Source organism: Myxocyprinus asiaticus, chromosome 38 (genome assembly GCF_019703515.2).
Source record: "Myxocyprinus asiaticus isolate MX2 ecotype Aquarium Trade chromosome 38, UBuf_Myxa_2, whole genome shotgun sequence".
Taxonomy (NCBI): Eukaryota; Metazoa; Chordata; class Actinopteri; order Cypriniformes; family Catostomidae; genus Myxocyprinus; species Myxocyprinus asiaticus.
Window position 1 is genome coordinate 16,632,190 of NC_059381.1, and position 24,195 is coordinate 16,656,384.

The following is a 24,195-nucleotide window of genomic DNA, read 5'->3' on the forward strand; positions in this document are numbered from 1 at the left end:
AATGACGCCCTCATTGGCGTGTGACGGAACTGCAAGAACACAACGGGAATTGTAGTTTTTCAAACGTTGACACGACTGCGCGCACAATCCATAAAAAAAATAAAAAATAAATAAAAAATACGTTCTAAATTCAATTTCTAAACTAAATTCGCAATTTTCTTTCTTTTTTTTTGCCACATTATGGAGTGGACCCTTTTCACATTTCCATCGCATGACTCACCCCCCCCACCCCCCAAAAAAAGGGGGGAAAAAAATAGAGAATGATGTGTTAAAGGAATATTCAGGGTTCAATAAAAAATAAGCTCAATTGACAGCATTTGTGGCATAATGTTGATTACCAAAAAATGATTTCGACTTGTCCGTCTTTTTCTTTAAAATAAATAAATAAATCGAGGTTACAGTGAGGAACTTACAATGGAAGTGAATGGGGCCAGTTTTTGGAGGGTTTAAAGGCAGAAATGAAGCTTATAGTTTTATAAAAGTACATACATTAATTCTTCTCTTAAAACATTTGAGCGGGACAGTTTAAAAAGTCATTTTTCATAACTTTACACAGAAAAGGTTAGTTAGCGATTTTATCACACTAAAATCATTTGGCTATACTTTTGAAACAGTGAGTATTTTAACATTTATGGATTGGCCCCATTCACTTCCATTGCAAGTGCCTCACTGGAACCTATATTTTTGCTTTTTTTTTTAAACAGGCAAGTCGAAATAAATTTTTGTGGTAATCAGATTTATGCCACCAATGCTGTCAATTGAGCTTAACATGTATTGAACCCAGAATATTCCTTTAAGGCAGTCTGAAGAGAGAAAGATGCTAAATTCACACACTCCCTCATTATCTGCATTTAAAAAATAAATAAAATAAAATAAAATAATTTAAATTTAAAATATATATTAATTGCTGGAATTCATCACAGTCTGTGAAAAGGGTCCAGTTGAAATTCTGTCACACACGCACACGGTGTCACAATATGTCACATCTTTCTTTATTATTCTTTGTAAATGATCTGAGCTGGTGTGCAGGGTAAATGTCTATACATATCATGTCAGAATGAATCTGAATAAAAGGCTTGAATACATATTCAATGTTCGTATTTCCAATAAAAAAGAAAAGGAAATGAAAACATTTTCAAATAGCTACAAAGCCTCTACATTTCCCATGATATGGGCATGTTGGTATTACTTGATTCTAACCAATATGCTTAAAATACATCGTAACGACTCTAATACGGGTGCATAGCATTCTAATTAAATATATTTTGTCATATATTTATACATATATTCTTTATTAAAAACATCTGTTCTGTGCATGTGCGCAGTTGCATTCCTTAGTACAGAGTAATATGATATTGCGTTAATATTGTCATTTATCCATTCTAGAGGAGTATAGGTGAAGTCTAGATTTTTGCAACAGTTAAACATTTTACATAAACTCTTTTTAATGCATAATGATTGCAATGTTAAATTATTTTGTTCTCTTAAAAATAATAATAATAATAATAAATAAACAACATATTCTCTCCCTTTTCTTCAGCTTTGTTTTCAGAAACGAAAATATTATAGGTCTTTGACAACCGTTACAGCAGCGATAAGGTATTCAACAAGTATCCATGTCCTGCATGCTGAGGTCACCGGCACCCCTTTCCAGCATCCAAACACCCCTCACTGACAATCCTTATACTCCTGATAGTGGACATGGAAGAGAAATCATTTGTCAACACAAACCTGAGTGAACAGTAGAAAATAATATACAGTATGAGGCAGAACTCATAAGTGTTTTGATGACTGCTAGTGAGATGGGACGTGTGTAATTTCATAAAAGCACACAATTAAATTGAACCCCAGAGAAATAAAAACTAGGATCTAATTTAAGATTTTTAAATACAAAGTACAATCATTGTCATTCGTCCAATTGTCCATGCATTCCTTAAATATTTAGTTTTTTTGTTTTCTGGGTTTGGAGAATAGGTTAAAATTCATTCATTCATTCATTCATTCATTCATTCACATCCCTCAACTTAAACTATATGAATGTGTGACCCGAAATCACTGTGTGCTCATGATTATGTAAGCTACTGTGCTGTGATTAAAGGCTGAGCACTGTCCCTGATTTTCAACATTATGCTTGCCATTGACTCTAGCCATTCTAGAAATGATGCCTTGCCCATTAAAGTTGAGCACAGCTACCTTGTACACAAATCGGTATGCAGCGCCTGTTCAGTGAACTTGAGCTGGTACGTGGATCGCATAATTGCATACTGGGACATTTGTGAGATACTCATGCATGCTTTTATAACTGTATATATCATACAAATGCTACTAAAATGTTGGGTAATTACAGTATACACTGAACACACAAGCGCTCATAGATGCGCGCACGCACACACACACACACACACACACACACACCAACAAGAACGCAGTATCCCATGTCAGCACGTCTGAAATTATTGCTTTGGTAGACTATACTTTAAGAGTTTGTGTATGTTTGGGCTCTTTCATAATAAAATAAATAATAATAAAGGTAACTATGAAAACATACATGTGAACAATGCAAACAGGGCATCGGTTGCATGTACTTGCATTTAAAGTATTTTTAAGCTTCCCATAGTTGAAAAGGTTGTGTATAACACTGTTGGTATAAGTGAGACATTTGAAGCCAAAAAGTGAGACAGACAGTTGTGAGTTCACAGTTCAGGGGTCAATTTTAAGGTTGACTGTCACAGTGCTGTCTGTATATTTATCTGTCTATTTTCACTGTACATCTAAATGCAAAAGAAAAGGTATAATCGAAGAGCATCGTTTAAAACGCTTCCAATTCACATAACTCCGTCTTAAATCCCAAACATTACAAAGGCAGTTACTTAGAGATAGTACAGTCTCCAAGGCCAACACTTCACAGCTACAATCTGTTTTCACCAGCACAGCTTGATTAATAATACAAAATAAATAAGAACTTCCAGGCCAAGTGCAGGCCCAAGAGAACCGCATGAAAAGAAGTGTTAACCAGCATGCAATGCTACATTGGTCTCTGAAATCGGTCTGACATGGCAATTTCGTAAAAAGCAGCCAAGCTACAAATGTGGATAAATGGATAGTCAATTGTTATAAGACAGAGAAAGCATGTGCCCTCCATAGGTTGTCAAGGATTTGGGAGTGTTGTGCATACACAGAGTGACACCACCTTCAGGTTGATTAAATGTTAACACTATTTTGAAGGGAGGGGATCTTTAAATTTAAACCAAATTAGACAAAAGCAAAAGGTGGCAGACAGTTCAAAGGAACACAAATACATTTCACAAAGCCTGGAAATAAACACACAGACACTCACTAGCAGGAGAGCACAGTGGCTTCTTCTCATTCCCATGGCAAACACTGAATGAGCTCTGACCGATGAAGAAAAAAAGCTCAGTCCCAAGCCAGAAGCGAGTACACATGCGTTAGATACCTACACACACACACACACACACACACACGACGCACATTCACGTAGCATAGAGTGCATATATCACATAGAATAAGAGGATAAAGGGCCTGTGTAAATGAAGGGACGGGCTTAGCATCAACTATGCTGCTGTGTTATGACAATCTGTTTGACAAAATAAAGAACTGTTGCTTTTTTAGGGTTGTTGTATTCCGGAGACTCTCGTTTTCAAGAGTCTCTCTTGTTTCAAGATAAGAGGTCCTTGTGTTTTCTGCCCGCACCCAGTCCTGGGATGGCCCTTTACCTAGTACCCCTTCAGTTTTTTTAGATAATGACAGCTCATAGGTCATGCACCATCAGTCAGTCATGCATTTACAGTTTACAGGAAGCACTTTTTTTGCTTTTTTTGGTCGTTTTCACATTTTGTACAAAAAGTTCATGCCCTAAGCTATAATCGTATATATTTTTTTCTGTTAAAAATGTTACAAAACTACAGGTGGAACTCCTCCTCCTTTTTGTTCCAGTGACGGTCCATGGATGCTTGAATTTTTTGGGTGGGATGTGGAGTTGTTCGCTTTCACTGCATGTTTTCCATCCCATTGTATTTTTTTTTTTTTTTTTCTTCTTATCCCTCCATGTCTCGTCCTGTCCCGGTCATGTGCAGGTGAAGGATAGTTTGACAGTGGATGTCCGACTCTGAAAGAAGAGCAATTCCTTATGAACAAATTACTTCTTCAAAAAGAGATTTTAAATCCACTGCCTCGAGCGAGCCAACTAAAGTCACTCAAGCTAAAACAAACAGCTGATGGTTATATTGCTCAAGTTTAGCAAACTAGCCTGCCACGTGGGTTTTAAAGGAATATTCCTTCTCATTCGACAGCATTTGTCTGTACTGCAAAAATGAACTTTTCTTGGAAACATCTTGTGGCTATACTTTTAAAACAGTGAGTATTTTAACGTTTATGGATTGGCCCCCTTTACTTCCACAGTAAGTGCCTCACTGTAACCCAGATTTTTTTTGCTTTTTTGTTTTTTTTTAAGAAAAGGAGGGACGAAATACATTTTTGTGGTAATCAACATCATGCCATAAATGCTGTCGATTGACCGTATCTTGTATTGAACTGGAAATATTCTTTTAAGGGTATATCATGCACCTCTGACAATCATATCAACTTAACCTGCCCATACCATCAGGACAGTATGCGTTTCAGTGCTTTACTCTCCGAAGACTGGAGCGCTTCACAGCTTGAACATCCCTCTTCACATCCACACCCAACTGAAACGAAAAAGGAGCGAGGGGAGAGAAAGGAGAAAGATGAGCTCAGAATAGATTTGACAAACTCTCATTGAATCTAAGGCCAGAAAGAATATTCTACTCAAATACACAAACGCAGACATGAATGCTTGGCCAAGGCAATGTTAGAGTTAGCTTCAAATCTCTGTGCCATTAAACTACGTGTGTTATTATTCAGGTAGCTAGCTATAAACATGTCAACATTTTAATTTAAAGTCAAAATGAAATCAAAATCTACCCCATTTACTTTATTAGTGAGCATTCTGGGTCTTATTGTGTGCTTATAATCTGTGAATGCTATTCCAAAGAAAAAAACATTTGTCTTTGTAATCTTTAATCAAAATGTAATAACTCGCTCTTACTCTGAAATTACTTTCCTTTCCACTGACGTAACTTAGGCTGTGCGGTTGATTGGATAATGTTAAAGAGTCCATATTATGCTAATTTACAGGTTCATGATTTTATTTTGGGGGTCTACTAGAATAGGTTTACATGCTTTAATGTTCAAAAAACACATTATTTTTCTCATGCAGTACATTTCTGCTAAACCTATTTTCATCCTCTAGTTCAAACGCTCTGATTTAGGTCCTGTCTCTTTAAAGCCCCCCTTTCCAAAAAGCCCAGTCTGCTCTGATTGGTCAGCTGGCCTAGTCTGTTGTGATTGGTCATCCGTGAAGAGCGTGTGTCGTAAATGTAATGCCCCTTACCATAACTGAGTTTCAGGCTTCCTTAACAGCTATAAACACTATTGTAACTATGGTAACAGTGGCGTCGGTTTTTGCCATAACAGTTTGAATCCGATAATGAAAGTTTGGAAGAATAAGCTGACGACACAAACCACCTTCACAAGCACAACTTGAGCAGGATGTTTCACAGTGGTAAGTTTTACTTTTGTAGCTTTCTTACAAGTACACTCTTGATTATTGTGAACCTAACAAAGCTTCAAGTAAAAGACACGTAGTGCATCTAAGTTAGTCATCTTTTGCTGGAATGGGTGCAGCCAAACTTTTTTCACCCGAGATATGAACGGAGAACAGAGGCTTACTCCCGATTGGACATTACCGGGTGTATTAGAGAGTTAGTGAGCAAGTTAGCTGTGCACTACTGTGGATAGCGGCCATAACATTACAGCTTGTAATTATATAATTATATAAGACTCTTGAGATTGACCATTTTGTTACACAGTTTTAGGTAAAAACCGGCCCACAGCTGAATAGTAAACCCTTACCAAAGCAATATCATTGCATAGCAAGTTAGTCGAGCACTACTGTGGATTGCAGACGTAAAATGACCGTTTGTAAAAATAAATCCATCTCCACACTTGATCACTATTCATGATAGTAAGAATGACAAACAATCTGCATAATTCTACACAATTGTAGGTAAAAGTGGGCCCGCAGCTGATTAGCAAATCTATTTCAACACAATAACATTAGCTAGCAGGTTAGCAGAGGCCTACAGCAGTTAACTGGGTGTACACAGTAGCTTTTTGTTTAAACATTGGACCTTAACACTTATTTAGTTTACTAATTTTAAACCATGACTTGCACTGCACATTAATAACTAATATTGGCATTATATTCATGTTGTTTAGCCAGAGAGGAACTGGCCCCCACAGTGAGCCTGGTTTCTTCCAAGGTTCTTTTTCTCCATTAACCAACATTTTTTTGAGTTTTGTGTTCCATGCCACATTCACCTTTATCTTGCTCACTGGGGGTCTAAATATAATAATGATTATTTACTTATTTATTTAATTATTATTATTATTATTATTATTATCTCTTAAAACGTATGGCATTTGATGTTGACTTTAACCAACTTGCTCAGCAAGATTTTCTTCAGACTGTTGCTTCACCATCATAGTAATTGAAAAATAAAATTGACTGTGGAAGAAGGCTCTTGTCGCAACACTGAGAATGCAACATGTATAGCTAGAAGTGTTTACATTTATTTGCGTAGAGTAGTTTCGGCCTTAATACTTTGTTTTTCCACGTGCCATTACGTCTTGCGCGAAGTTCAGCGCTCTAACCTTTCAAAGTACACTCTTATGACCACAAACCTGTACGGACATGTTAGTAAAGTCAACTCAAGGCGTATGCGCAGATGATGGCCACAGACGCATACAGGTATGTGAGGCAGAAAAACTTGGCTGCACATGGACAGTGCTGATAAAAAAATTGTATTACACAGGTCTCTGGAATACTCAATTCTGATTGGTCAATGGTGCCATCTAGCAGTCTGATATTTCTGAATAACAACCGCACATCTGGGGATTAAGTCATATCAGACATCAGAGTAATCTTTCCTACTTCTCTGATCAGTGTGCTTTCTCTACAAGTGAGATAATAAAACAATTTCAACTCATATCAATGTCCATTTATTTTTACCTTTTTAGCAAGTAGTCTTGTACTAAGATGGATAATGAGCAGGCAGATGGTCATTATTTACAAAATAAACACCAACAGAACTCCAATGCACACCGGAGGTGGAATTCAGCTGTTCAGCGATTTCTTTCTTCTAATTTCTTAATTTTAATGCAAATTAATGTTTCATGTCAATTTATTTATTTATTTGGCAAGTAGTCTTGTAATAAGCTGGATAATGAGGAATCAGACGGTCATTTTCACAAAATAAACACCAACAAATCTGTTGCAAACCAGAGGTGGAATTCAGCTGTTCAGCAACTTCTTTCTTCTCACATAATTTCTCACTTTTAACTCAAATCAATGTTTCATGTCAATTTATTTATTTATTTGGTTAGTAGCCATGTAACAAGCGGATAATGTACAGTCAGCTGGATGTTTTTGCAAAATAAACCCCTTCAAGGTGATTCAAGACTCTGTCTTTTTTTTTTTTTTGGCGATATCAACTGGCTGACTGTATCTTAAACCTAACCTAAATCATGCTCAACGAGACGTAGCAGCATGAGAAAACCAAAGTATACTTTAGAATTTACTCTGCAAGAGATCATTATATCATTGTGTTAGTCACCATAATAAACCTGAAATTAAAAGAGGCACTTACCTTGCTTACAACATTCCCATGCTCATCGGTAAACTGCTCTTCATGTAGATGATCACCAGTGAGGTCTATAGGATCATCTTTCTGCAAGGAGTAAAATAATAGTTATGTTTCAAGTTTGTAATAAGTGAATAATTGAACATTAACACCTTGCCCAAAAACATGCTCTTTGCTCAGACTGGACAGGCCAGAGGACACACCTGTGCCTTCCGTCTGTCCTTGTCCCATGCCCGTAATTCCCCTTCCTGTTGGGAGAAGCCCAGCCCTTTCTCAAATGGCTGAGTGCCCAGCAGACGCCCACGCAGAACCTCCGAATGGCCTGTATCACATACCGATGTAAGCAGGGCCTCCTGTGCTACATGTGACTGATTGTGGTCCTGGGATGATGACATCATGGCCTCCATGGTCTGTCTTGCTTTGGGTTGGGACCAGCTGTGGAGGGAGTCAGCGAAGCCTTCTTTCTCCTGGGAGTAAGGCTGGAAGGCACCCCCACCAAGCCTGCAAAGTTTGGATGCACAAAGATTATGTAAACGTTGTTTGTTTGCCTAAGGCCTGTTTCACACATCCTGTGAAATGCACAGTTTCGCACTGTGATGCAAGAGCGGCACATATTTATTTCCGTGCATTCCCGCACATATTAATGCCCATGTGAGCAACATGGTGCTATGTAGTAGAGTTTCGGCACCAAGTCTAATTTTGTTACGCCTCACACACCAAACTCTGAAAGAAAATATGTTGAAAATGCACTGTAAACCTATTTATCAACAAAATATTTTGCAATACAGGCTTTTATGAGGCAACATTAAAAATGAAGCGAACGTCACCCATTCTTTGAAACTATCTGTTAAGCTTTATGCAAGTTACACAAAACGCACTTTCTTTTAAGTAATTTTAACTTAATCCAGATGATTTATTAAATTTAGTCTGCACTTTGTCCATTCTGTGTAGAATAATTCATATTTATGTTATGCCCCTTATGTAAATTAGATTTCATGATGATCAAATCTGTAGTCATTCTCAATCGCATACTACCCAAAACTGTTTTATAATATCTGGCTGTTATTAAAGTACTATTTCAAAGGAAAACGAGTCAAGCTTCATTGACAGCATTTGTGGCATAATGTCGATTGCCACAGAAAATAACTGACTCATCCCTTGCTTATTTATACAAATAAAAAAGCAAAAATTGCAGTTAGAGTAAGGCCCTGACAATGGAAGAGAAAAGAAGCCATTCCCTTAACATTAACATACAATCTGTGTCAAAATTATAGCCACAAGACATGAACATTTTACAGATTTTCCGCATTTACCAGATTACAGGGTTTACCAGCATTGTGCGTGACCACCAAGTTGTAACATTCTATATAAATTTACATAGATATGGTTAGTAAACAATTTTATCACACTAAAAACCTGTTTTTAGTATAATGTTTACGTCTTGTGGCTACACTTTTGAAACAGTGTGCATTTTAATGTTTATGGATTTGGCCCATTTACTTCCATTGTAAGTGCCTCACTGTAACCACAATATTTGCTCTTTTAAATAAACTAAGTTAAATTATTATTTTTTATTTTTTTGTTGTGAAAATCAACGTTCTGCCACAAATGTGGTCAATTGCGCTTAACTCTGTTACGCAGCAGACATGCTGTCAGTGTGAAAGTACAACACAAGCCTGCTGTTGCAGACATAAGATGTGTGAAACAGATGTAGGCAGTATAATGCTGGGTACCAAAGTAATCCCTACCTGTCTCCATTGTGTTCTAGTGCTCGAGTCAGTCCAGTTCTCTCACACAACTGGGCGTATATCTGTTGCCCTGTAAGAACAGAAAACGTTTCCTCTGAACTTGCCCCTTTTCCACCCTTTCCTCCTCCTCTAGCTACACTTGTCACACTGCCACCTGCCACCACCTCTGTCCTCTTGCCCTCCGACCTCTGACCTCCAGCCTGCCCATTGTAGTTGGCCTTTGGGACAGCGCCACTGGCCCACGTTTTTTCTGCAGTCCTGGACACCGGCTCATGCTGTATGTCATTTTCATCAACCTCCTCTTCTTCCTCCTCCTCCTCCAGCTCCATGATAGAGCCACTAGCCCCACTGGCTCCACTGCTGGGTCTACCCAAGCTACTGCAGGGCAGGCTCAACGTGTTACCCTCAGAGTCATCTGCACGGCTGCTACAGTCCAGGGACGAATCCTCAACAGTCACCAGAGATGGACTGACCCCTGCCGGCCACACCTGCACATCTGACATCTCCATCATAGTGTCCTCCTCAGTGGTGGCGATGGGGGCACACTCCAGGCTGGACACCTCCTGCCAGTAGGGCTCAATGCCCAGTGGGGAGGGCAGGCTATACTGCATAGAAGCGGGGGAGAGCAGCTCCTCCTGCACCAGCCCATAACCTGAGAGACGGCCAGACAAAAAAGGCAACGCTAACACCATTCAGACACAGTGGGGGTAGGTGGGGGGGCCTGACACTTACTGAAAGTGCATGCTGCACACAGTGTCTGTAAATACAGTATGTAAGTGAGCAAAGGTGTAGTGCTTTAACCCTTAAACGCATACCTCGGGTTTTTAGTGACCTGGGACTTCATTCCACCCCCTGTACCTCATCCATTTTTTTGGAGTTGTGCCTACACCTGTTTAGTATCCTCAATCTTTTTCACACACACACACACAAAGCCAAAATTGCAAAAAATAAAAAAATAAATAATAATAATAATAATTATTTAAAAAAAAAATTAAAAAAATGTCTTAAGTACTAAAGATGTAAAACAGTGTCTGTGAGGTTTTTATTTGTATTTATTTATTTTTTTTTTTTTTTTGGTACTTCCATAAATTATATTTTTATGATTATTTCATATCTATATAAGTTAACTATCACAGGATATCTATTTCTTTGTTTATATCAAGAGAAATGAGTACTACATTCATACAAATAAATACTATATCACGTTGATTTTCTGTGTAACAATGGTGAATTATCAGTATCTCATATGTGTGTACACATCCATACTATACATGCTATTTCTTACTCAAGGTGGTGCTGATGTGTCAGTGATTGATTTGATTTACATTTGACATTGCTATTTGATGAAGAAGCAACGTGGAAGTAAACTATAGCAAGTGTAACACATGAACAGTATGATTTGGCTGTTGTCATTTGGTCTGCTACTGAAATTAAGTAAGTTGTGCATCTATTTATACTCAAAAAGTGCCTGAGAAAATAAATATGTAGCTTATGTGTATCTTAAGCAAGCCCTATTCAGACGGGATTTGTTTTCTAAACGACATTTGAGTTACAATTATTATCACCCGACATCTGAGATTTATCTGATTCAGACAGGACTAAAGATCTCCGTGTTTATTACAGAGGTGGGAGTGTCTGTTTTCTAGATGTGGGCATTAGAGAAGGTTAAACACATAATTTAGGTGATAAAATTAATGTGTATTTTAAACGTTATCAGTTTAAATTTAAAATGACATAATTATAATTTTTATTTTTAAATAATTAAATTTTTTATTTATTTAATTGTAATTTATTAATTATACATTATAGATTTGCATGAGTTTATAGAAGTGGCTGCTTATAATAAACCCAATGAAATAATAAATATAATTATAACATTACGTAACTGAGCGGAGAAATTAAGGTGAGTACCTTACCAGGCGTTGATATTACAGTAGCCAGTCTTAGCAGTTTCCGCGATTTGGCTCTCCTTGCTAATTTTAATTTCCCATTTTTTTCATTGGATGGCAAAAACTCTACATCCAAATTGAAAGTCACGCAGCAGGCAGAAGACTGGCACGATCTTAATGGTAGTTCATGTTGGTCAAAAAACATGAAGAGAAGCGTTGTGAAAATTCAATATCAGCAATCACAGACATTCGCATTTGGAAGGAAATAGATTTCTCTGAGGACCTTTGAGTTAGCCAAAAAACAGTAAGTAATTTGCTCTGGAATTTTTTACAGAAGTTGTGTGAGAAAAACACAGATTTGTCAGATTCAGATGGGATTCAAATCACAAAGCATGTCTATGAAACAAGAATTTCTATGAAAAAAACCTCCTCAGGGAAATCTAGTCCCATCCAAATAGGGTTTTATGTGTTATGTGTAGCTTAATATGTGGTTGACAACTAGTTGCGTCTCGTGAAATTTCAGAGTGAAATCAATGAATCCTGTTATAGATTTGTCCTGATTTGTTGCATTATATCTTTGAAATAAGAAAAATAAATAATCAAAATATAAAAATACATTTTATTCTATTATTTTCTAATTGTCTTACAAACTGGGCAGTTGTAGACCCATTTGTGATAGATATAAGTGCCTGGTCTCTAAAGACCCGAATATGTAAGGGTGTTTGGTGAAATTCCTATTAACTTAAGAGTTAAAGCAAAAGTTTCTAGGGTCAGTGTGAGGAATAACTGTGAGTTTAACATTTATGTTTATGACAGTAAATGCAGGGTCACAGGACTGTCATTTTGAAGACCGAGATAGGGCATTTAAATCACTCACAGCAAGCAATCCACTGTTAAAGGACTATTCTGTTTTATTTTTTTTTCCTCAACCTATTGTCTATTTACCGCATCTGTGATATGCTGTTGATTACTACAGACAACAATTTCGACAGGTTCAATTGAAGTGAATTTCGACAGAATTGTACTATTTTGCTTGGAGGTTGGGGGCAAAAATAGGGGATAAAAGATAGTTATCATATATTAGTTTAATCATAAGTACACCATTCTATTCCCCCAAAAATCTATTTTCCCATAAAAATAAATAAATAAATAAAAATCATGGATTTTAATATTATTATTATATCTAAATCATCCTTTTGAAGTGGGACTGCTTTTCTGGCTGGAAGAAGTTCTGGTTATGTCTTACGGATGTAATTTCTGTGGATGTAGAACACCAACAAAGGTCATATATGCAGTTACTGTACATCACATCCCTTTTTGTAGCTGGTCATGACATGAGTTGAAAGACTGAATATAACTTCGCACAGGCAGGGTTTGTAAGCAATTCTATCACACCATTTTCATGCTAACACATAGAAACTTTTCGTTTCAAAACAGAGTGACATTTGCATGTTTTAAATGTTTATTTGCGGTGCTGTTCATTTTTCTGCTAAGTTTCTATTATAAGTGTATTTACTATACCATGTGTTGCCTGTTCATTTATACACACTAAGGCACAAGTCTAAATTAATGTCTGTGGTAACTGAAAGCATGCCACAGATACGGTAACTAGACGTTACGTTGAAGAGAACACAGAATATCCCGTTAACATACTCTCCCCCACCCACATAAATACTGTTGTGCTCAAGAGACCCAACACTGTCTCATGCCAGATCTTTCTTTCTCATATGTATGAATGTTGTGTACATGAACAAGCAGTACTTTCAGTTTAATGAGCATGCAACAATGGCTTTTCTCTTTGTGTATGGTTATAATGTCTGATTCACATTCCTACCTTAGAATTGTTCAAATGGATATGAAGTTGCAATATTTAACTTATTTGTTTTTACATACCATGCGTGTAATTGTATGCATGTTTTTGGCCAGCTATTTCATTCTGACAGAAAACACATCAATATACAATATATTATTATATATATTCAGAAAATAAAAGAGGCGACTAAAACTGCAGCATTCACATGTGCTTTAGTTAGTTTAATAGTTTAAACAGTTTAACTGGGAATCAGCTAATATTAAATAATGACACAAAATAATAATTAAGGGATTTGTTATCTCTTTCCCATGTATGGTCCAAAACAAAACAAAACAAAAAATAAATCATTATACCTGCGCTCCTCAGGGGATAAACCATTAACAAGGATTGTTCACACCTTACATTACACTGTCCCTGTCTTTCATTATACTAGATTGTAATACTTTTTTAAATGAAGTTTTAAAGTGTTATTGATTTTTTGTAACTTGTTTTTATGTTTCACACCCAATTACTTTTCATATCCAATCCTCTGAAGACAGTTGAACTGTTCTATTTTACATTTCTTTGCAAGAAGGCAAGTTTCCTTAAAAACATTAAACGACATTAAACTTACAGTGTTATTTATGTATGCAGATGGAAACTGTACATTAAACTACTTTTATTAGTTGATTAATTTATTTATCAAACCAATGGCACCATTTTTAGCAGATGTTTTAGCTAGTGCAAATGTAGGTGGATAAGTAGATGGATGGATGAATGAATGAATGAATGGTTATGGTAATGATGGATGGTAAGATAATGAAAAGAAGAAATATGAAAATGATGAATTAGTGGAGACCTTCGCTGTGCCCCCCATTAACGAGAACACATGACACACGCAGTACACACTGTGAGGAACAAAAATATCTACTGTCACTCCAATACAAATACTCAACAAAAACACCACAACATGGGGCAATTGTGTTAAAATGTGCTGAAAAGGATTTACCGGAATGCACATAACCACAACTTTTTTGATTGTTATGTAAAAAAAAGACACAAATGAAGACACACACATCTAATAACACACAACAACATATACACATGTGCAAATAAATGTAACAATCTCACTCAAACTGTCCAATACACAGCACATAACATAATACAGCACAAAACACAATATTTCACACAACACAAAATTATGGGCCCAGAACATCTTGAGTGATCTGATAAGATTATATGGACTTACAGGGGGATTAAATGTTTCTTCTTCATATGCACACACACACACACACACACACCCAAACACACATTAGGACTGCATTCACAAGTGTAAAGATTTTCTGTATGTTATAATTATAATTCTGTATATTTTTATTTTCTGCATAAATTAAAGTTGAAGTGTAAATTTTGTCAGTGTTAAAATACAAACAATACTTTCTCCAATCTCTGCTAAATATGCAGAGACAACTGTAAATAAGCCATTTGTAGATTGATTTCCCTGAAAACAGTTACAGTTGCAGTTTCAAAACATTGTTCTGTTTGAGCATCCCAACCACCCTGACAAGGCAACATTTGCTCAAACAATGGCATGAATTTGGGACAGGACTATCTGTTTGTCCAACCAATGAAAGAAGGTGGAGTGTTTGGCAAAAATGTCTCAAAATAGACATTATTTTTGCAAATCTATTTTGTTTGTGACTAATTTTCTGCCACAATTACACACTTCACAACACTAAATTAAACCTCTACAAAGACTTTGATGGGATATATTTAGGTTTTAGTCACTAGATGTCCCTAACAGCTACATGTTTTACTTTGTGAATACAGCCCATTACATCATTGACAACACAAAGCCCTGCGGTTTCAAATGGTGTCACCAACACACATACACACGCCATCGATAAACACCAACAGCAATATATCAGTTGACACATATCGCTCCAAAAATGCTTCTGCAACATGATAGGGTTACAGATCCATTTTCCAAAACATTATGCAAACTGTTGCCAACAGAACAGCAGGGCTTAAAGGAACAACGTCAATATGTTCATCAAAGATGAGAAGAGTTACTGAAGTTACTGAAATTCAGGAGTTAAAGCATCACTCAGTAAAACAGTTAGTGAAATATACACAAGAAGAAATTCATACCTTGAAAGCATGCCATGCATACACAAGTTTGTTATAGAACAACAAAAACGAAGACCTCTTTTTATTTAAAGCCTCACAATAAAAAAAAAATTATCCAGAAAATACAGAAATAGAGCACGTCAAGCAGCATGCACATGCGTACAGACACAGCACAGCTCCCACACAATGGGAACAAGAGATCAAAACAAACAAATAAAAAACTAGAATGAGAGGAAAAGAGGAGGCCCAGAGGAGGTCATTATGAGGTCGGAGGTCGAAGAGGAGAGCTGTGAGGAGGAAGAGTAGGGCGGCTGGGCTGCAGATGACATGTTTGAGAAAGAAATAGGGAGGAAAAGAGAGAGAGAGAGCGAAGCAGACACAAGTATGGAAGCTTTATGTCATTTGAGAGGGAAAGTCTTCCCTTGTAGTACTCATCCATTCGAGCCTGAATGCTCCTCTCTTTTGCTCATGGTCATATTTAAAAACACACACCCCGGTACCCAAATACATATTAAATTTGTTTCAGTATAATTATTACGGATATGTCACAATGGTCGACAAGTCAATTAGTTGAAAAAAAAAGAGGCTGACTAGTTCAAGATTTTTCCTAAACATCTTTTTTTATCGGTGATGCTTTATGTGCATGCGGATAGTGTGCTTTTGTTTAGCTGGATGACAACACCATTTCAGAGATGTCACGTCTTTAAATTCATTCCCTTTAAAGCACCACCGCTATAGAATACACATGCAGATAGACATCTTTGGCTATTGCATCATGTCCGTGCTATTTTTTGAACATCCAGCCATAAGCTTTGCTTTTTTTACGACAGTATGTCAAATAATTATTTTCTCAAAATTTTAAATCTGCATCTCAAAAACACCTGTATTCTGTTCCATTCTGCACCCTAGGAAACGCATTCGGTCACGTGAATCTGAAACTAACCTAATTTGATCAGGGTTTCCTTAAGACCAATTAGTCGTCTAGTTCAGGCAACCCAGGTTTTGGTTATTAGTGTAACCTTGGTTCCCTGAAAGGAGGGAATGTGACACTGTGTCAGTAGCTGACACTGTGGGAGCTCCTCCTAGGGGTAGTGACCTCGAAACCATGTACCATCGAGCCAATTTGTCTGGCTAGTGATGCTTGGCGCTCACACCATCAGAATTTTCTGACTGAATGGAGGAGAGCGCCTCTATCGGTCTTTTAACAGCAAAAAAATCAGTAGTGCAGCACAGCTACGCAGCGTCTCGTTCCCTTCTTTCAGTGTTACAACAGTAGCCAAGATGTTCCCTTTCAAGTAGGTCACGTTGGTGCTGCGTCAGTAGCTGATGCTGTGGGAGCTGTACACCATAACGCCATGATTCTCATAGGGCAATGCCAACTAGCCAACAAGATAGTAAAAAGGCATTGCTATAACCATACTTTCAAATTGAAAAATAGGAAAGAACGTGGAGAGAAAAACAAACCATACAGCTCGATATCAAGACAGAGGCACTAGCCATACCGGGTAGTGGTCCAATGTCTTAACAGATCTTCTCACTTAGTAGGAAGGAGGAAAGCAGGATGGTCAAGCACCCTGCCAATGGCTTTGATACAATGACAGTAGCCAACATGTTGGTGAAACATTGCTTGCATACTCTCATTCACACCAGTTAGAATAGAGAGACCACAGATTTTGACCTAACACCCAACACAACGACACTTCTGAGGAGGCCATACTCCTGGTGGAATGAGCCTTGACACCCATTGGTCACTGTATGCCTTGCGAATCATAAGCGAGCGCAATGGCATCAACGACCCAGTGGGAATTGTTTTGCTTGGAGATGGCCAAAACCTGTAAATGGCCCCCAAAGCAAACTAAAGAGTTGTTTAGACATTAAAATTGACTCGTTGTACATGCGCAATGCCCTCTGAAGGGCAGAGCAAATGTAGTCTCTTAGCTTTGTCCAACTCAAATTGAAGAGGATAGAATGTTTGCAGGGTAACAACCTGAGCACTAAAGTGGTTGCCAGCACTTTGGGACCCTGACCCCATTCTGGGCTGGAGAATGGCCTTTGACAGGCCTGGTCTGAACTCTAAACAAGCGTTGCTGTCAGAAAAGGCCTGAATGTCCCTAACACGTTTGCCTGATGCCAAACCGAGTAGCAGCAAAGTCTTCAAAGAGAGAGTATGTGTAAGCTTACTGCCTCTAGTGGTTTAAACAGGGAATCCATTAGCTCATTAACCCAAACCGGGATGGTAACGGGGCAAAAGGGTCTTAGCCGTCTCGCACCATGCAGAAATTTGCTGACCAGAGGGTGTTTGCCTACAGACAAGCCCTAAGAGGTCATAAGTGGTCGCTATGGCAGCAACGTATTACTTTGAGTGTGGATAGAGTGAGTCCTGCATCCAAACGCTCTTGCAGAAATCAGAGTATCGTGTGCACAACGCAATGCATTGGGTCCTCACCCTAGGATGATACTGATTTTTTTAGGCATACAGCAACCTTGTTGAGGAGGCCCTGGCTTGTAGAATGGAACCTAGCACCGTTTGAGACAAACCTATTGTGTCAGACACAATGTCATGGGCCAGACATGAAGTCTCCACAGCTCAGACTGAGGATGCCAGATCATGCCACAAACTTATGAGAGCAGATCCGCCCTCAAAGGAATTCCCATGGGAGAGCATCCAACAGCTCTACCACCTCCAGCAACAAGTAGACCTTGGGCCATTTCCGCGCAACTAGTTTCACTGTTTACTTTTCTTCCTGTATCTTGCTCAATACTTAATGTAGCAAGCAGATGGGGGGAAACGCATATTCGTGTTTTGCTGGGCATCTGTGAACTAAGGTGTCCAGGCCTAGTAGAGCTTGTGTCATGGAGTACCAAAGGCGACAATGCATTGTCTCAGGGGAGGTAAACAGGTCCACCTCTTCTTCCCCGAATACCTCTCAAATCATCTGAACTGTCTGAGGACAGAGTCTCCATTCCATCTTTTTGAAAAAACTTGACTCTCCTCTAAACAGCTAGCAGGCTAAACAGTGATGTGTCACTAGGAGGTGAAAATGACCATGGGTGATGAGGGACTCTCGATTTGAGCAAGCACTGGAGAGGTCTGTTCTGTGGTAAGCCTAGCGGTGTGACAGTGGCTGCAGCAGCCATTAAACCCGGCACTTGCTGAAACTGACGCAATGGTAGGGTTCTCCTTGGCTTGAAACATTCCTCGGTCAGGTGTGTCGTTATGGTTAGACTGACACAAGGCTGCTTTTAAATGCTCACACGCTTATTTGAGCATGTGCTCTGCTACTCCTTTTACACCGAAATGCACAATTAATCAAATTAAAATCTTCATATGACCTAGTGTGATTATTAAACAGCAAAATGCTGCAATCTTAATCTGCATTCGAGCTGCATGAGCTTTAAATGAATGTGTGAAGCAGACCACTCATACACTAACTGGAACTCCACTGACATTGAGAATCATTCGTATTGTATGAAAAAATAGAGCACTAATCAAATGTGAAGCACATGTAGACTATATAAACTACTGGTCAAAAGTTTTGAAACACTCATTCTTTATTATAATTGTTTTTTTTTTTCTCATTTAGAATAATAGTAAAGTCATCAAAACTATGGAATAACATAAATGGAACTATGGGAATTATGTTGTGACTAAACAAAATCCAAAATAAATCAAAACCGTGTTATATTTTAGCATCTTCTAAGTAGTCACTCTTGACATTTTCTCAACCAACTTCTTGAGGTATCACCCTGGGATGCTTTTTAAACAGTATAGAAGGAGTTCCCATCTACATTGGGCACTTATTGGCTGCTTTTTTTTACTATTTGGTCCAAGTCATCAATTTCAAAAACTTTTTTTTTAAATTAAATTTTAGTTTATAATTAAATAAATTAATATGGTGGCACAATTATATTTTTGTCTACAAAACTAATTTCAAACATTTAAGCATATGCCTTCAGATCAAAATATTTTTAAGATCATGTGAAACATTTCAGTCAAGTGTTTCAAAACTTTTGACCGGCAGTGTATGTATATAGTTAAATCACAGCTTTTGCACTTTAACGATCACACTGGGCCATGTAGGGAACTGTTTATCCATCAGAAGAAGTAAAGCTAGATGCCTGAAATTGAAACTATTACAACTGTATAGTAAACTGTAATATTCATTGTAGTAATATTAATAATAATAACAAATAATAATAATGATGATAATAATAATAATAATTAAGCAATATATTACAAACAAGAGAGCTATTTTACTGAGTAAAATTGTGTTGAAAAGTAACTGTTTTATTTTTTACTTGTAAAAAGTTTTAAGATTTTGATTAGACTCCATTTGGATGATGAAATTAAATTAAACTTTAAAACATGGAATTCTAGAAAATGTACTTAAAAAAAAGGATATGGGAAATAATAAAACAGATTTCAGTAGGGCCCTACATAAAAACACTTAAGCAATGGATACTTAATTGAGAAACACTTGAAGAAAACATGCATTTCTTTTAATTTAATATTTACATTGAAATGTAACTATAAATAGGCTAAATGAGTGTATTCAATAGTACATTACCATATTAGCATATGTTTGCTATGTTTTGCTAATTGGTATAGAGAACCGTGAAATTTCGCTGGTATCGGTACCGACAACTTGGTATCGTGACAACACTATTCCTAAGAAGAAAACTTGCTGACTGGGTGCAGATTAGAACAGTGAAGCATTGGTTTACAGTTCCATAGGACGAGAGATGTCTACACAACCCTGAAAGAGGAAAATTCTGATGATGTGGTGCTGGACTCTGGCTTATATGCCCATGAACATGCAAGCAAAGGGCGGAGTGCCAAGAGTCACCAGCTAATCAAATTGCCGTAATGGTATAGAGTTTCAAAGTCATCGCCCCAGTAGGATTTCTCACAGCTTCAGCTACTGACACAGCGTCGAAGTGACCGACTTGAAAGGGAAATGTAGTTTTGCACATGCCTACTTAAGAAAGTACCTGTTACACTGGCGAAGACTTGAAATCTCATATTTGTTCAATAATGGTCCTACTGAGTGAAAATGGTGGCATTGCCATGACATGCCTGATAAAAAAAAAAAAAAAAAAAAAAGGAAAACTAGTGGGGGAAAAGTAGGTCTCATTACGTTCCTGTCATAGACGTTCTTTCATCCCAGATTTCATGCTCTGGATTTTGGGAGACTAAAGCTAATATGCAATTAGTGGCCAACTCATGTAATTTCCAACATTTCCAACAAGCTTTGGATTACTTGGTGCCTAATGTCAGTTCAAAGATGTAGCAGTTGATAAATTCAGAGGATTATAAGATCAATGCAAGTTGCAGTCGGTTCTTACCGTTGATGACACTAGGGGAAAGCAGGGTGGAGTCGCAATCAGCCAGTCTGCAGGCTCCTTCCTCCACCACCCCGGGAACTGCCTGAGGAGCCTGGGCTTCCAAAGACTTCACAATGTCTGACCGATCAATGTTCTTTAAAGCTCCATGCAAGTTCTCCACTGAATAATATATGATGAAAGAGGAAGTGTTATGATAGCACTCAGAGACAGGGGAAAAGTTGTGAAATTGGTCACTGTTTGTTTGTTTGCTTTTTTAACACCATGCCAGCTTCTATTACAATTTTCAAGGCGAAATCCAGGTTAAAAATATTTTTTATTTCCCAAGTTAAATATTTTTAAAAATTAATTTAAAAAAACTCTAAAACTGATTCTGGACTTATATTAAAAAATCTCTATAAAAAAAAAAAAAAAAAAATACAAATAAAAGAAAAGAACTAGAAATACCAATAAATCATTTTTTGTAAATGAAAACATTTAAAGGTGTTTTTCTCCAAGATGCTGTAATAATGTTTGTAAAAGGTTTTTATTTTTTGTAGAAAAACAGTCATATTTCAGTTTTCATGCCATGAGTTTTGGCTGCTGCGCCTTCACAAAATGTCCAAAATAATTTTACCTGCCCCATCCTTCCATAACAGCCTCATTGAAAATTCTGCAGTACATTATGGACAGATCCATAAAACAATCTGCTGCACTGAACAAACAGTTAAAATCAGACTGAAATAATCAGGAATCTTGTTAAAACATAAACTTAAGCTGCTTGTTTCTAACAGTGGGTTCCTCCAGATGGATATGCAGAGTGGAAGGTGAAACACACAGCGAGGAATAGCACAAGTTTTGACAAACTTTCCCTCTTTTTTCCCTCTTTTACTCTAATTCTTAGTTTTTCTGGTGATTAGGATTAAATCATCTATCCTGCTTTCTCCTTATAACCTCACTGTGACTCAGCATGTCAAGTTTATGATCACCCACTGACGTATAAACATGGACTGTCAAAAGTGGATGTTGGTCATATCATATTTTGGTCATATGTTCATCCGTGTGATGTTATAAAGTTGTAGAAGTGCAGAACAAGTATGTTTTCATGGAAGTCTTTCATCTCAAAAGATCATCAGAAACCTGATGTCTTAACCCTGTTTACCCAGCTGAAAAAACCAGCTTAACCAGCATGCAAATCCCAAGCTGGTCTAGGCTGGTTTATGCTGGGTAGTGCTGGTTTGGTGCTGGTCTAGCTGGTGGACCAGCATAGCCATGCTTTTCACCAGTGAAACCTAACTGGTGAAGCTGGATGACCATCATGGTCTTTCTGATGAAGCTGGTTAAGCTAGTTTAAATGCCTGGTGGGGACACCAGCATTCCATGAAACAACATACTGAAGGCTGTATGTTGTACAGCTTGTATGTTGTAAGCTGTAAACACAACATACTATTAGCTGGTGACCAGCAATGCTGTTTTTTTTCAGCAGGATAATGTGAAACACAACAGAGAGTAGAACTTTAATTAAAGATACTCACTCTTGGCCTTCTTTCCTTCTCTGCTGACCCAAAGGTTGAGCAGAGCTGAACTCTGGTCCAGGAGGGAGTTTGGGTTCTCCACTCTGATCCGGTTTATGTCATCCATGCTAAACTGCAGCTCCCTTGCCAGCTCTACAAATGAAAACAGACAAAAGAACTTGTTCCATGTGAGCTGAGGTGAAAATAACTGAACCATGAGTAAAATAGGTAATACAAATATTTTTCAGGGCAAAGCTCTTACCAGTCCAGCTCAGTCCAAGCTGTTCTGATATGAGTGCGATCTTTAGCTCGGTTCTCTCCAAGGCATTCACTGTGGCTGAATCAAAGACAAATTAAACCATAGTTTCCACAGCAGTTCCCAATTCAGAAACACACTTCAATAACATATCCAGTAAGCTTAATACTTTATGGTAGTGATAACAAGGATTATATATATATATATATATATATATATATATATATATCACTTTTTACAACATTGAAGCTGTTATGAAAAACCTCAGAAGACCTGAAATTAAGTAAAATACAACATAAATACACACAATATATATACATAACTCATTAAATTACAATGTCAACATATACAGTACTTGGGGTTAGCTGATGTCATTTTTGTCGCAGATAAACAACTGAACATTTAAGTAATGAATATGTTCAATAAAGATTTTTGTGTAATGTATCTCACATTAGCATTAGCTGCAGTGAATCATTGTAACTTTAATAGAAATAGCATCTGCTTGAAAGGCCTCCAAAATTTTCATTGAGGGCTTTATATGAAATCAATGTAGTGGACATATTACAGCTGCTATATGGCAACTTTAATAAAAAAAAAAATAAAAATAAATAAATCTTTCCTGTACAAAATACCCAGGGAGAATTGGATAACAGGTAAATGACCAATATTAGTAATGACTGCTTTAAAAAAAAAAAAAAAAAAAACGCTTTCTTGGTAAGCATTTTTGTCTTATTTTCCAGTAAAAAAAAAAAAAAAACATCCCTAAACCTTGAATTAAACAGTTGTTCTAACCCCATTATTGTTTTAAGTATAAACTTCACTAAATTTTATTTGATTTATCTGAAAACCAGACATACTAGAACTAGACAAAACCTGAAACTGTAACATTGATCAACACTTACCTAAAACTGGCCAAAATCTGCACTCTACATACATTAGTTGGCTTCATCTGCTTCAAGTACAATGAAGATTGTGACGTGTCCTGGATGGCTAAGCAACCTCAAACCTCCTAGACCCTCTTTACATCGTCTTACCAGCGTCGACATCTCTAAACAGGCACATTTTTTGCAGTCCTTTTCCTCAAAGCTCATTCTCAAAGCTGGAGCTTGCCATGCCAAGAGTATTTATACTGGATTCAAACCAGCACCATGCGTTTATTACTGCTAATTCTCTCAGTGGATATCAGGGGCACCCGATTTCTCAAAACTGCTTGTGTTGGTGGCCCCTTTGAGCGCAATCCCAGCATCACCCTACAGAGGGCAGTGCTCAGCATCCAATGCCCAGTCAGAGCCATGCATGAGAGAGTGGGCAGGTTTAGAAGCAAGGATTTGAGCACAGCATTCAAAAGCCCCCATCCTCTTGAGGACACTATCATGGTGCCACTATGTCTTACCTAGGCCAGACTCATTCAGGGTGCTGTACCTCTCCCTAAGGGCGAGAGGGGTCAGTGTTCTCCGGCGTTCGTCACTACCCCCCACCTAAGAGTAAACATATTGTGAGTACACACAGTAGTATGGCAGTTTTGTCTTTCATACAGTAATTTAAGTTATATGTAAAAATAGCTTGAAGGTGCATCAGTGTACATTAAAACTGTAGCTTCTCAAGCTACACGCTACTCACAACTACAGTAAAACTACTCAGTAAAGCACCTTGATACAGGCCGGCATGGTGATGTTGAGGTTACACAGCACGTGCTGCACGTCCTCGTATTTGGTGGATTTGCGCAGGAAGGACAGGAACCCAGTTGCTTCCTTATTGCCGTCTCTCACCTGATGTGCCAGGGGAAATGGACAGGGAGGGAG

The 24,195-nt window shown here is 37.7% G+C and overlaps 1 protein-coding gene across 5 annotated transcripts in view; it reads right to left on the reverse strand.

The window, feature by feature from the left end:
- Positions 1-978: 978 nt before the first annotated feature.
- LOC127428656 (ankyrin-1-like) overlaps positions 979-24,195 on the reverse strand; it is a 132,121-nt gene continuing 108,904 nt past the window's right edge. For 4 of the 5 annotated variants that reach the window (XM_051677154.1, XM_051677153.1, XM_051677152.1 and 1 more), the window contains 10 exons: positions 24,043-24,162; positions 23,787-23,871; positions 22,400-22,474; positions 22,159-22,290; positions 20,648-20,806; positions 9,491-10,142; positions 7,946-8,243; positions 7,749-7,829; positions 4,619-4,706; positions 979-4,126 (listed from right to left, as the gene is read on the reverse strand). In XM_051677154.1, coding sequence (XP_051533114.1) covers positions 4,638-4,706; positions 7,749-7,829; positions 7,946-8,243; positions 9,491-10,142; positions 20,648-20,806; positions 22,159-22,290; positions 22,400-22,474; positions 23,787-23,871; positions 24,043-24,162 — 1,671 coding nt within the window. In that variant the 3' untranslated portion in view covers positions 979-4,126; positions 4,619-4,637. The remainder of the gene's footprint in view (positions 4,127-4,618; positions 4,707-7,748; positions 7,830-7,945; positions 8,244-9,490; positions 10,143-20,647; positions 20,807-22,158; positions 22,291-22,399; positions 22,475-23,786; positions 23,872-24,042; positions 24,163-24,195) is intronic. The other variant, XM_051677155.1, reaches the window with a different exon arrangement.